Source organism: Lepidochelys kempii, chromosome 1 (genome assembly GCF_965140285.1).
Source record: "Lepidochelys kempii isolate rLepKem1 chromosome 1, rLepKem1.hap1, whole genome shotgun sequence".
Taxonomy (NCBI): Eukaryota; Metazoa; Chordata; order Testudines; family Cheloniidae; genus Lepidochelys; species Lepidochelys kempii.
The window spans coordinates 61,180,768-61,193,683 of record NC_136380.1 but is presented as its reverse complement, the minus strand read 5'-3'; the positions used below and the strand labels follow the sequence as shown (position 1 = coordinate 61,193,683).

Below are 12,916 nucleotides of genomic sequence, written 5' to 3'. Positions count from 1 at the left end.
CACACTGGCTAACAAGAAGTCAGGTAAGCAGTTTCCTTAGATATTCCAGTCCTTGTATCACCCCCAAAAACACTGGATTTAAAGATGAGTGGTTCTTTACAACCAGTCTCATCAAATAAAAGGTTCTTCTGATCCCAAAGGACCAGCCACATACCCAGGTCAATATACAACTCAGATCTTACCCAAAAATCACGCTGATGTCAGTCCTTAAATATCTAAAATCTAAAGGTTTATTTATAAAAAGAAAGAAAGAAAGGTGAGAGTTAAAATTGGTTAAAGGAATCAAATACATACAATAATTGCAAAGTTCTTGGTTCAGACTTGTAGCAGTGATGGAATAAACTGCTGGCTTGTTAAGTCTGTGGGTGCTTTCAAATCATTGGAAGGACCTCAGTCTCTTGGTTAGAATGCTCCCATTAGTATAAGTCCATAGTTCAGAGGTTTGAGCAGGAAAGAGGCAAAATGGAGGGATTTCCAGGGCCTTTTATAGCTTCTTCCATGTGGAAGGAAACCCATTGTTTCAAACAAAGCCCTCAGCACAGCTAATGGAATATTGCAGGTAAAAGATGGGAGTGTGGAGTCAGATGGGCAAGTCTCATGTCCATGCTTCATTTTGCTTAGTCATAGCAGGCAGCCATTACCTATACTTCAGATGGAACATCTACAGGAAAGTCCATTCAGTTTGGATGGGCTTCTCCCATGGTCCATTGTGAGTTAAGTGTCCTTTTGATGGGCCACTTAATTTGAATAGTCCCTCTGAGATGTGCTGGGTAACTACCTTGTGGGCATTACCCCAGGAGCAAACGTTTGAAATATAGGTATAGAGCCAATACTTATAACTTCAAATACAAAAATGATACATGCATACAAATAACATAATTATATTCAACGAATCATAACCTTTCCATAGACACCTTACATGCCACATTTCGTACAAGATTTGTTGCAAATATATAACAGTGGTTGTAGCAATGGTCTGTACGGTCATATTTTAATAAGATAACATCACACCATATTAGGGGGTTATACTACTTTGACTATATCACTATAATTAAAGCGGTAACTTTTGTGTGTAGACAAGCCCTAAAGTTTTAGTCTAGTTATAGATTACAGTCATGATGCTATTGATACTACAGCTTTTAACAGTCTTGTTACACAGTTGTCCCCCCAGGCTGTTACTAGATCTCCTAGGGGATGTCTACACAGCAGAGAAAAACCCAAGTCTGGCCCATGCCAGCTGATGTGGGCTCATGGGGCTTGGACTGCGGTGCTGTTTCATTGCTATGTAGACTTCTGGGCTCAGACTGGAGCATGGGCAGCGTGTGAACCACTGGCTGGGGGAGGCTAGCCCCCAGACTCACGCCTCTTCCACCCGAGGCCCTGCCCCTTCTGTGCCCCTGGAACCCACATCCTCCCCACGGCGACCGCTGGTCCCTACCTCGGGCTGGCTAGTGCCCGCAGCCCCCTCTCCCCAGCCCCGGAGTGGCAGGAGAGAGAGAGCGCATAGCAGTGGTGCTGCAGCCTCCCCAGCACGGCAGGAGGGAGAGCACGTGGCACCACCGCAACCCTGGGAGGCGGGGCCCTGGGGGCGGAATGTGGACAGAATGTGGAATGAAGCTTGAGCTCTGGGACCCTCCCACCTCACAGGTTCCTAGAGCCCAGGCACCAGCCCAAGCCCAGATGTCTACACAGCAATGAAACAGCACCGTAGCCCAAGCCCCATGAGTCTGAGTTGGCTTGCCCATATCTAGTTGCTGTGTAGGCGTACCCGTAATGAGTACATGGTTGTAATATGGGAGTACCCAAATTTTAACATTGTCAGCAGTTTGCACAGCTGTTCGTGTTGATATAAACATCCAGAAGACGTACGTATCCAGTATGGTTAGTTGTAGAACTTTTGATGGAAAAAGCCTATTAAAATAGATCATGTACATCATATCATCCCTCCTTCATTTCCCACCCCCAAATGCCAGTGCAGGATTGTTTTCTTCAGTAACTTCTCCAGTCTGCTGAATCTAGGTTTAGATGTCCCAAATGATGAGTCTTCTCCCATTTCTCTTAAAAGATCATTCCACAATCTTTTAAAATCTCACAATTAGATTTTTCCTGACCTTTTCAGGCTGAAATTATTTTCTTAAGCTCATCCCAATAGTCTCAGTTATACCACACTGCTCTAATAAGGGCAGCAGTTATCAGAGGAGAGGAAAGAAAAAGGAAAATATGAACTGATGTGGGAAGGGGGAAGAAGGACAATCATCTACCATGGAAGAGGGAGAGTCCCAAGAAGGGTAAAAATGAAAGGAACAATAATACAAATGAAAGGGGTGGAGCTACTGACGGGAAGGTGCATAATAAGTGAGACAAGAGTATAACTCCACCTCTTCGCCCTCCACTACCCCATGATGGGAGGTACAAAAGGGAAGGGTAGGAAGAAGAACTAGAAGTGGGCAGGGGAAGTGATATCTACAATCTTTTTTCTTCATTTTTTTGAATGACATCCCTCATCCATCAGTACGAGAATGGAGGGGGAGAGATTCTTTCTCTCCCAAAATGAAATTAAACCCTGCCTTCTCACTAGAATATTGTAAATTATAAAATTTATCATGTAACTGGTAAATGTAACTTAGAGTTTTAGTTCTTTGGGGAAGGGAATTTCTCCTTATGTATTTATAAATGCCATGCTTGCCTGTAGTGTTATAACAATGTTCTCACGGCTGTGAGACTTCTGTTGCTTTACTGTCTTTTATCATATGCTAACAAAGCTCTCTAGGCTCCACTAACTGTGTCTACATCACTTTCAGTTTGTCTGTTTTAACAATGCTAATAAACAGAATAATATCTGTTAGGTGATAATACAGTCAATAAGACCACCTCTGAGTTAATTTTTTAAAAAGTTATTACTTTTACGTGCAGTGCAAAATAATTAACATTACCTAATAATCTTCAACCATTTGTACCACAACAAGAGTGATAAACACCTACTATATGGAGGAATGTATTATCAAATCATGGTCAAATAGTATTTATTTTCATTTTCCCAAGTCTCTTGAAGTCTTAAATTGAATCCTGCAGATATTGCTCTGTATGGAGCTTACCATGGCCTCGTTAGCAACAAGACTTGTATAGTCTGTCAGATGCTTTTGCAGCAATATTGGTCAATATTTCAAGCCTGAAATCTGACTGACTTTAAGATTAATATAATTTTGCGAGGCCTGAGCCCTAAGAGTGAGATTGTAGCATGTAAGTTATTGCCTGCAGTGATGGGGTCCCGAGACATTTGTTTCCCTCATAGAAACAGAAGGAAAAGCTCTTGGTTTGGGGTGTCTTAATTTTGTTCAGCCCTTAGAAACTATGATGATGGGCACTAAATTAAAAACATAGGGAGGGCATTTCAGAGGCATTGTCTCTAGATACATCCTTTCAAAAGGTGCTGCATCTCTTCCCACAATAAGAGCCCAATCCACTTTCATTCCCTCTCCTACTTAGAGTGTCACTGAGCAAAGTGGTGGGAAAATATCTTGTCCCTTTCCCCCTCCAAATACAGGTCTATTCACCATCTAGCTCTAAACATCTTGATGTTGGTTTAATAACTGTCCCCATTTCCTTGTTGAGAAAGTTTCTGAAGTACTCACTATTTATGTAAGCTTCAGACAATATTTTAGGGATTTGTGCTCCCTTTAGGTGTCTCTGCAGACTAACAGACCACATTAATTTCAAGCGCTTATAAACATGAGTGGGAAAATAGCACTTTACAGTACAAAATATAGTGATGGGAAATTAAATTGTATGTAGAGAACCTTAGCAGTAAATAGTGTTCTTTCTTTAAAGGGTATTCATCCATATTATTACCAGTCCCAGACACCTGTCCCACATACATAGACATCCCCTGGCCCTCAGGTACTGGAGAACTTCCAGTCAGGCTGAAAGAGTTGGGCCCCCAAAGCCCTTCACCATCTTTCTAAGACCATTGCTTCCCCTTGTACTGCCGTCACTCCCCATTTCCAGCATCCATCACTGTTTACCACTCTCTTCCCTCACCTGTCAGTTCCTTTCCTTTAGTAGCTTCTCTCTCCGCTTTCAAATCAGTTGCAAGCCCTGCCTGTCACTAGCCTCTCTTCCCCTGTGACTGCTCCTATTTGCTGCTGCTGTCTCCCATGGAGACCTCTTTTCTGTCCTTTGTTGGCATGGACCTTGCTTACCCAGTCCAACCCTATAATTTTCCCAGTCTCTCTGCACAAAGCCTATCACTTCCATTTTTCTGCTTATGCATATCCACAGAACTCCTCCAGCTTGACTCAACCTGATTCATTTTGGCTGCATTTACACTGAGAATGTCTGAAACTCTCCCACCTGTGGTATAGTATTGGTACAACTCCACTGTACTAACAGTGAGAGTACTAAATATAGGCTGATCTCATAGATTTTTACCACCCTGCCATGTAACCCTGCTCACAGCCTGGCTAGACTACATGATTGAAACACCAGAAGTCACAAGTACCATGTCTTACACTGATGCTCCTGCTGTTGCTGAAAAAGTAGAACAATTTTCAGAAAAAGTTTAGAGTGTAGACAAGACCTTACTTCAACACGCAGCGTGGAATCTCTTCAGCAAATGCACATTTTGTTGAACTTCAGAATACCAGGCAGACCAAGAAAGCCATTTTGAGTTGGACTGTGAATTTCATTGTTAAATTAATTGCGTTTATTTGTTCACTAGAGTAGCTTCTTTGCAGGATGAAATGATAATTGTAGGGGTGTTTCACTGAGTACAGAATAGTTCTTTATTTTAAAAAAAAGAGTTTTGAAAAGAATATAGAACCTTTTAAAGCTTCTTTCAAATGTTTTTTTAGAGAAAACTTTTTACTTTCACCTAACACATCTTTTTCATCATCTTTGTATTAACCATCTGCTGAAGAAATATAATACATGTCTGTATTAATGACGCCTTCAAATAGGGCATCTTGGCAGCCTTCCAGTAAGTCTAGTGACACACTGTGAAGGTAAACAAAGAAAGAAAAATTGATCTTGTATAAAGGATTGCAGGGGATGAAACAGCAACTTCAGTGCTTACCAGCCCATCCCAAAACTACACCCCATGGTATCCAAATATACTTGGGGCTAATTTAGCTACAACTAATCAGGAAAAAGATGTTGGAGTCTTCATGGATAATTCTCTGAAGACATCCATGAAGTGTGCACCAGCAGTCAAAAAAGCAAATGGAATGTTAGGAATAATTAAAAAAGGGATAGAGAATAAGAGGGAGAATATCTTATTACCCTTATATAAATCCATGGTATGCCCACATTTTGAGTACTGCGTACAGATGTGGTCCCCTCATCTCGAAAACGACACACTGGCATTAGAAAAGGTTCAGAAAAGGGCAACTAAAATGATTAGGGGTTTGGAACAAGTCCCATATGAGGAGAGATTAAAGATAGATAGTGTTCTATCCCCGATAATGTCACGGCTAACCTGGTGGCTGAACTTTGTGACTTTGTCCTTACCCATAACTATTTTACATTTGGGGACAATGTATACCTTCAGATCAGCGGCACTGCTATGGGTACCTGCATGGCCCCACAGTATGTCAACATTTTTATGGCTGATTTAGAACAACGCTTCCTCAGCTCTCGTCCCCTAACGCCCCTACTCTACTTGCTTTATATTGATGACATCTTCATCATCTGGACCCATGGAAAAGAAGCCCTTGAGGAATTCCACCATGATTTCAACAATTTCCATCCCACCATCAACCTCAGCCTGGTCCAGTCCACACAAGAGATCCACTTCCTGGACACTACAGTGCTAATAAACGATGGTCACATAAACACCACCCTATACTGGAAACCTACTGACCGCTATTCCTACCTACATGCCTCCAGCTTTCACCCTGACCACACCACACGATCCATTGTCTACAGCCAAGCTCTGCAATACAACCGCATTTGCTCCAACCCCTCAGACAGAGACAAACACCTACAAGATCTCTATCAAGCATGCTTACAACTACAATACCCACCCGCGGAAGTGAAGAAACAGATTGATAGAGCCAGAAGAGTTCCCAGAAGTCACCTACTACAGGACAGGCCTAACAAAGAAAATAACAGAACACCACTAGCCGTCACCTTCAGCCCCCAACTAAAACCCCTCCAACGCATTATTAAGGATCTACAACCTATCCTGAAGGATGACCCAACACTCTCACAAATCTTGGGAGACAGGCCAGTCCTGGCCGGGAGACAGCCCCCCAACCTGAAGCAAATACTCACCAACAACCACATACCACACAACAGAACCACTAACCCAGGAACCTATCCTTGCAACAAAGCCCGTTGCCAACTGTGCCCACATATCTATTCAGGGGACACCATCACAGGGCCTAATAACATCAGCCACACTATCAGAGGCTCGTTCACCTGCACATCCACCAATGTGATATATGCCATCATGTGCCAGCAATGCCTCTCTGCCACGTTGGTCAAACTGGACAGTCTCTATGCAAAAGAATAAATGGACACAAATCAGATGTCAAGAATTATAACATTCATAAACCAGTCGGAGAACACTTCAATCTCTCTGGTCACGCAATTACAGACATGAAGGTCACTATCTTACAACAAAAAAACTTCAAATCCAGACTCCAGCGAGAAACTGCTGAATTGGAATTCATTTGCAAATTGGATACTATTAATTTAGGCTTAAATAGAGATTGGGAGTGGCTAAGTCATTATGCAAGGTAGCCTATTTCCCCTTGTTTTTTCCCATCCCCGTCCCCTCAGACGTTCTGGTTAAACTTGGATTTATGCTGGAAATGGCCCACCTTGATTATCATACACATTGTAAGGAGAGTGGTCAGTTTGGATGAGCTATTGCCAGCAGGAGAGTGAGTTTGTGTGTGTGTGTGTGGGGGGGGTGAGAACCTGGATTTGTGCTGGAAATGGCCCACCTCGATTATCATACACATTGTAGGGAGAGTGGTCAGTTTGGATGAGCTATTGCCAGCAGGAGAGTGAGTTTGTGTGTGTGTGGGGGGGGGGTGAGAACCTGGATTTGTGCTGGAAATGGCCCACCTCGATTATCATACACATTGTAGGGAGAGTGGTCACTTTGGATGAGCTATTACTAGCAGGAGAGTGAGTTTGTGTGTGTATGGGGGTGGGGGGGTGAGAGAACCTGGATTTGTGCTGGAAATGGCCCACCTTGATTATCATACACATTGTAGGGAGAGTGGTCACTTTAGATAAGCTATTACCAGCAGGAGAGTGGGGTGGGAGGAGGTATTGTTTCATGGTCTCTGTGTATATAATGTCTTCTGCAGTTTCCACAGTATGCATCCGATGAAGTGAGCTGTAGCTCACGAAAGCTTATGCTCAAATAAATTGGTTAGTCTCTAAGGGGCCACAAGTACTCCTTTTCTTTTTGCGAATACAGACTAACATGGCTGTTACTCTGAAACCTGTCATAAGAATGTTGGAAAGCCATAATATCTCTTCAGTATTTGCAGGATGTCCTAGCTCATTGCCTGTTGGATTTTCAGTGGAGTGCTTTGGATACAAATGTCTGTGTACTGTTTAAAACAAAAAAGTAGACTGCCTGGATTTTTGTGCGCATTCTGTAGTTTCTGTGGAGTCCAGCTGTTATGCTGTAGGTCTTGGCAATCAAGATGGTATTTTATAACCCACTTTATTGACTGGTGCAGTTTGCAAATGTTGCTGACTTGCTGCTCTTTTGAAGATTTCTCAAATTTAAGAAACATAGACTTTCAGAATAATTATAGTGTAATAAATCACCAAAATGCACCCGAGAATGAAAATAAGTTGACTGCGTCAAGAGGTGTACACTGAGAACTTCTGAATTCATATCCCTGTTCTGACACTGGGATGTGAACTCTCTCTAGCTTTGGACAAGTCACTTAATCTCTCTGCATCTGTTCCTTTATTTGTGAAGTGGAGTTATTATTTATCTATGTGTTAGAGGTACTAGGGATTGATTGATCATTCACATGTTGATTTTTTGGAAAGGAAAGGCAGGAAGTAGCTGCAAAATGTTTTATTAAATAGATGGGTTTTTTACAAAATAGATACTGTAGTACTCTGTATAGAGAAATACCCAGAGATTGTGTTGCATGTACATCTTTTTAAAAAAAAATATTTTAATTCATAGATTGAGTATGAAAAAAAGAAAAAAGAAGATGGAAAACGAGCTCGGGCTGATAAACAGCAAGTGTTGGACATGCTTTTTTCTGCCTTTGAAAAACACCAGTATTACAACATTAAGGACTTGGTGGACATAACCAAACAGCCTGTGGTATGTATGTGTTTATAATAGCCTTCGTAACATATTTTTCAGTAATGACCACCACAAAATATATTGATGATTAGGAATATGTCTTTTATACTTACAGTACATAGTCTTAAAAATATACCTTTTAAATGTATTTATTGTGTGTTTATACTAAAGAGAGGAAAGTTGGCACACAATTTTAAGATACATTTATTCAGAACTAAATAGGTATGAAATACTGTGGAGATTAATTCCTCCCTTGGCAAAGAGATGGCTAAAATAATAGATCTCTTCTATGTTTGGCTTCTGTGTTTTAATGCTAGAAATCAGACTCTTTATATAAATAGGTAGAAAAAAGTCAAGTATCATAATATCAGGCCCCAAATACATTTAATATTAAATTCTCATTATTGCCTACATTCAGACTTTTAAAATTCCACTTTTGGGAGTGGGGGCAGTTCAGGCTTTTTTCTACCTCATTTGTGTGTGTGAGACTGTTTAGGATGAAAATAAAACAAGAAAAGAAACACAAAAATACATACTCAAAAATGGGCTTTGAGGGAGTAGCCCTATCCCTTCTTTCCCTTGATGAAATGACATTCTACAACCTCACTCCAGCCCTCCGATTTCTTTTCTGTTTCCCTTTCCCATCCTGGCAGATCCCAACCGTGGCTTCTGGCAAGTGCCAGCAGCCTTCTGCAGGGGAGAGACTGCCTTTTATGCCCTGCTAGTTCTGGCAGCGGAAGTGGAAAAGGAGTTTCACTTGTAGGATTTTGCCTCTTTCTCCAGTTCCCCGGGATTTCTGTCTTTATGGATACCCTCAACAAAGCATCATGAAATGCAGAGCTGCTGTTCAGCCTGTCTAACTCCCTAGTTCTCTCCCTTATGCACCCACCCCTGGAACTGTAAATAGCCTGCTGAACACAATAGCAATCCCTGAAGACCAATAGTAGGAACTGCAGCAGCTCTGGCTAATTTCCTGAGCTCCTTCCAGCACTCCATGTTATATACACAACACAAATAGTGGCCCAAATTATAACCTAAAAGTATTAGATCCCTATATTCCTTATTATAATACACTGAATACACATCAGTTTTGCTCACTTAATACGTATCAAATGTGGAGATATGTAAGTAAATAGACTGTCTGTGTGATGCTTTTGCCGGAGACAGAACAGGAATGGAGTGTTAGAACTTAGTAAGTAATCTAGCTAGATATGCGTTACATTCTGTTTGTTTAAATGGCTTAGAAAATAAGCTGTGCTGAATGGAATGGATATTCCTGTTTTTGTGTCTTTTTGTAACTTGCCTAGAGGGATTCTCTGTGTTTTGAATCTAATTACCCTGTAAGGTATTTACCATCCTGATTTTACAGAGGTGATTCTTTTTTACTTTTTCTTCTATTCAAATTCTTCTTTTAAGAAACTGAATGCTTTTTTCATTGTTCTTAAGATCCAAGGGTTTGGGTCTGTGGTCACCTATGCAAATTGGTGAGGATTTTTATCAAACCTTCCCCAGAAAAAAAGGGGTAAGATTTGGGAGGATTTTGTGGGGAAAGATGTTTCCAAACGAACTCTTTCCTAAGAATAATAATAATACCGGTGTTAGACGTTTGGTGGTGGCAGCGAAAGTCCAAGGGCAAAGGGTAAAATAGTTTGTACCTTGGGGAAGTTTTAACCTAAGCTGGTAAAAGTAAGCTTAGGAGGTTTTCATGCAGGTCCCCACATCTGTACCCTAGTGTTCAGAGTGGGGAAGGAGACAGTTATTTAAAAATTTTAACCAGTTAAATGATGGAATGACCTCCTTGAGCAAGTCCACAAAGCCATGATTCTCTTATTCAGGCACCTGAAGGCTGAACACATAGAAGAAACAAGCTGGTTAATTCATCCATTTCTCTGTTTCATTTATTTATTATATGAGTAAACTCTTCATCTGTTTGGAGTGGGAGGGTGTAGGGACACAAGCTGAGAGTTGGTGTGGGAGGAAGATGAGGGCTGAGTTGTGTGGAGGGAATGGGGAAGGGAATCTTGTGTTCTCAATTTAAAAAAAAAAAAAAAAGATAAAAATATACCAGTAATACGTGACCAATCATCATCTTGATTGCTTTGCTTATATGTTGTACCCCTTAGTCACACTTTTTTGTCCTCATCTTTTCAGGCTGTTCTTATTGGGAGCAGGGACTTTGTCATCTTCTGTATTTGAAAAGCACATAGCACAAACTGGGCTCTACACCAATTTAAATAATATCTGTCACTTTCGTTTTATTTCCATGAAAGAAATTATATTCTGCTCATAGTGTGGTGGATCTACATTAATTAATTACTCTAATCTCAGTGAGCTCTATTGCTTTTAACCGTAAAACTCTTAATAATGATACAATCTACCTAAATTTATATTTTGTTCCAACCCAGCACCACGTTTTCCTGTTTACTTGCACTGAACCTGCCCATTTCTCTGAAGACTACCAAGATTTTACAGCTGTTAAACCCTTTCCCTCTCAGTATGTTCTGCAGTGTCCGTTCAGAAGAACGTGATATATAGTTGCCTCTTCCTGTTTACTTTTTTGATGGATGTTTGCCATCTTTGTTTGCTGATTCCCCTACACCCAAATATTAGTGGGGATAGTACAGCCTGTGCTTGGCTGCCTTCCTCTTTGTTCACATGATATCCAGTGTACTGATAACTTAAAAACATTCTTTCAATATGCCACCGACCCCACCCCCTCCCAAATTAACATGCTAAGTTTCTAACTGTTTCCTTTAAGTACTTCTCTAGTAAGCATTTTCTAAATGGAAACAATTCCATTAGCAGCTATCAGCTATTTGTTTCCTGCCCTTCAGCCCATTTTCATTCCAGTGTGCCAATTTTCTCGGTGCCCCGTAGACATTAATCTCTAGTGTGAAATATTTTTTTCCAAAAATATAGTATCTGTTCCTATTTCCCACTGTGGCTTCATTGTTGTTACAGCAGCTCTGCTTTCCGCCGGCGCGTGCACACATGCATGCCAACAGGTCCAACAGGTATTTCCTCTTCCCACTTATTGTAAAGAGGTTGGCTGTTAATTAAACTCTGCATAAGTGTTCACGGCTTGATTTTCTAAAATAGCTTTTAAGACTTTCTTGGTATGTAATTTTTCCTCTAGGTTTCTAAATGTTGTGGTTATTTTCAGAATTGACTAAAAGGTTTTGCCAATTCTTTTTTCAGCTGTGCTAGAATTAATCTATTGATGCTTATCTCACCGGGTGTTAGTGTTTAAACTTCACGTAGCAAAACAGTCAAAAACTTCGTGAATCAAATAGCAAATAAATGCCAGTATTTTTGGTGTGATTGTAAATAGCATCCTTCTGACACTTTTGAAGCATACATTGGTATATGTTGGATCTGACATTATATTTATTCTGAAGTCCTGTAAACACAGAGCAGGTCTCTTGTGAATTCTAGTACATTTTATATTTTTACTTCAAAATAATATAAACACATACAAATTACACTATGATAATAGTCAAATCTACTCTCCTTTACCCTGATCTAAATATAGAGTAACTCCATAGAGGTTGTTGGAATTGTTCCAGACTTAGACTGAATAAATAACAATGAACGGAATTTGTCTGGTGTGTAAACAATAAAATATTCACTAAAGAATAGGACTACTGTGTCTAATTTGAACTGTATTTTTTTATAAATGGCTAATAGTGAGGACTATTTATAACTATTTCTAACACTTAAGCTCAGTCCACTTGTTCTCGAGTATTTTTGCATTCCTCATAAGTTTTGGAAAACATTTTTCAGAGCTTAGCTGTTGATGCATTTTGCAGCTTCCCCAAGTAAGTTCTCACTATAATGCCATGCTAACATTTCACTCTCCATTTAAAAAACTGCATTGAGACTTCTCAGACCTTAAAAAATGCAGTAGCAATAAGAGCGTCTTATGCTGTAACTCCAGTCTTTGAAATTTTGGAGACAGTTTTCCCGAACAAAAAAATTGAAAGACTTTGTGTGCGAATGGTTTACTAGGTGGGCTCCTTTTTACCTGTTTTATTGCAGAATATTTGAACAGTATTGGTGCAGTAATGTCTGATCTCATAGCTCTTAGTGCATGTGAATAAATGTCATGGGGTAACGTTAAAATAATGGATATTGCTGAAGAACAGAAAACAATGAGCAGGAGTTGGTGATTTGGTTTATTTTGAGATTTTTCAGACAAACCTCTGGAAAATACTGTGCGAGGACATCAGACTTCCTTACCAATGCAGCCTGAGCAGTGGGAAGTTCAAAAGTTGCTCTGAAATCACATTCTTCTCATTACTGTTTATTTTTCTGTCAGTGGGGATTGGTTTTTCAAATACTCTGTATTGCTCTAAACTAGAGGTTTCCAGTTTAACTTTTTAATAAAGTTCTTTTTTGTTTCTGTTGCCCTTTTTTAAATTTTGCTGACAGTGGTAGCATTCACTGGTAGTAGCATTCTCCCTCCCATACTTTTCAATTGCTCTTAATTTTCTCAATTTAATGTGCCACAAGTTTGAGATAATATTATATTTAGAGGCTTTAACTTGGTGAGGTTGCACAAATATGCTGAATTTCATTTGGAGAGAGTTTTCAAATATACAGGACGTGCAATGTTGCCAAGTTAAC

At 40.2% G+C, this 12,916-nt stretch overlaps 2 protein-coding genes across 6 annotated transcripts in view; one reads left to right on the top strand and one right to left on the bottom strand.

Moving 5' to 3' along the window:
- Positions 1-12,916, bottom strand: part of LOC144930624 (uncharacterized) — a 459,911-nt gene that overhangs the window by 376,869 nt on the left and 70,126 nt on the right. The gene's annotated exons all lie outside the window — the stretch shown is intronic.
- The window catches only part of GTF2F2 (general transcription factor IIF subunit 2), a 127,551-nt gene that overhangs the window by 102,563 nt on the left and 12,072 nt on the right, over positions 1-12,916 (top strand). For 4 of the 5 annotated variants that reach the window (XM_073345025.1, XM_073345014.1, XM_078853070.1 and 1 more), the window contains one exon: positions 8,165-8,308. In XM_073345025.1, the coding sequence (XP_073201126.1) occupies positions 8,165-8,308 (144 nt within the window). Of the gene's footprint in view, positions 1-8,164; positions 8,309-11,251; positions 11,305-12,916 lie in introns of all 5 variants that reach the window. The other variant, XM_078853074.1, reaches the window with a different exon arrangement.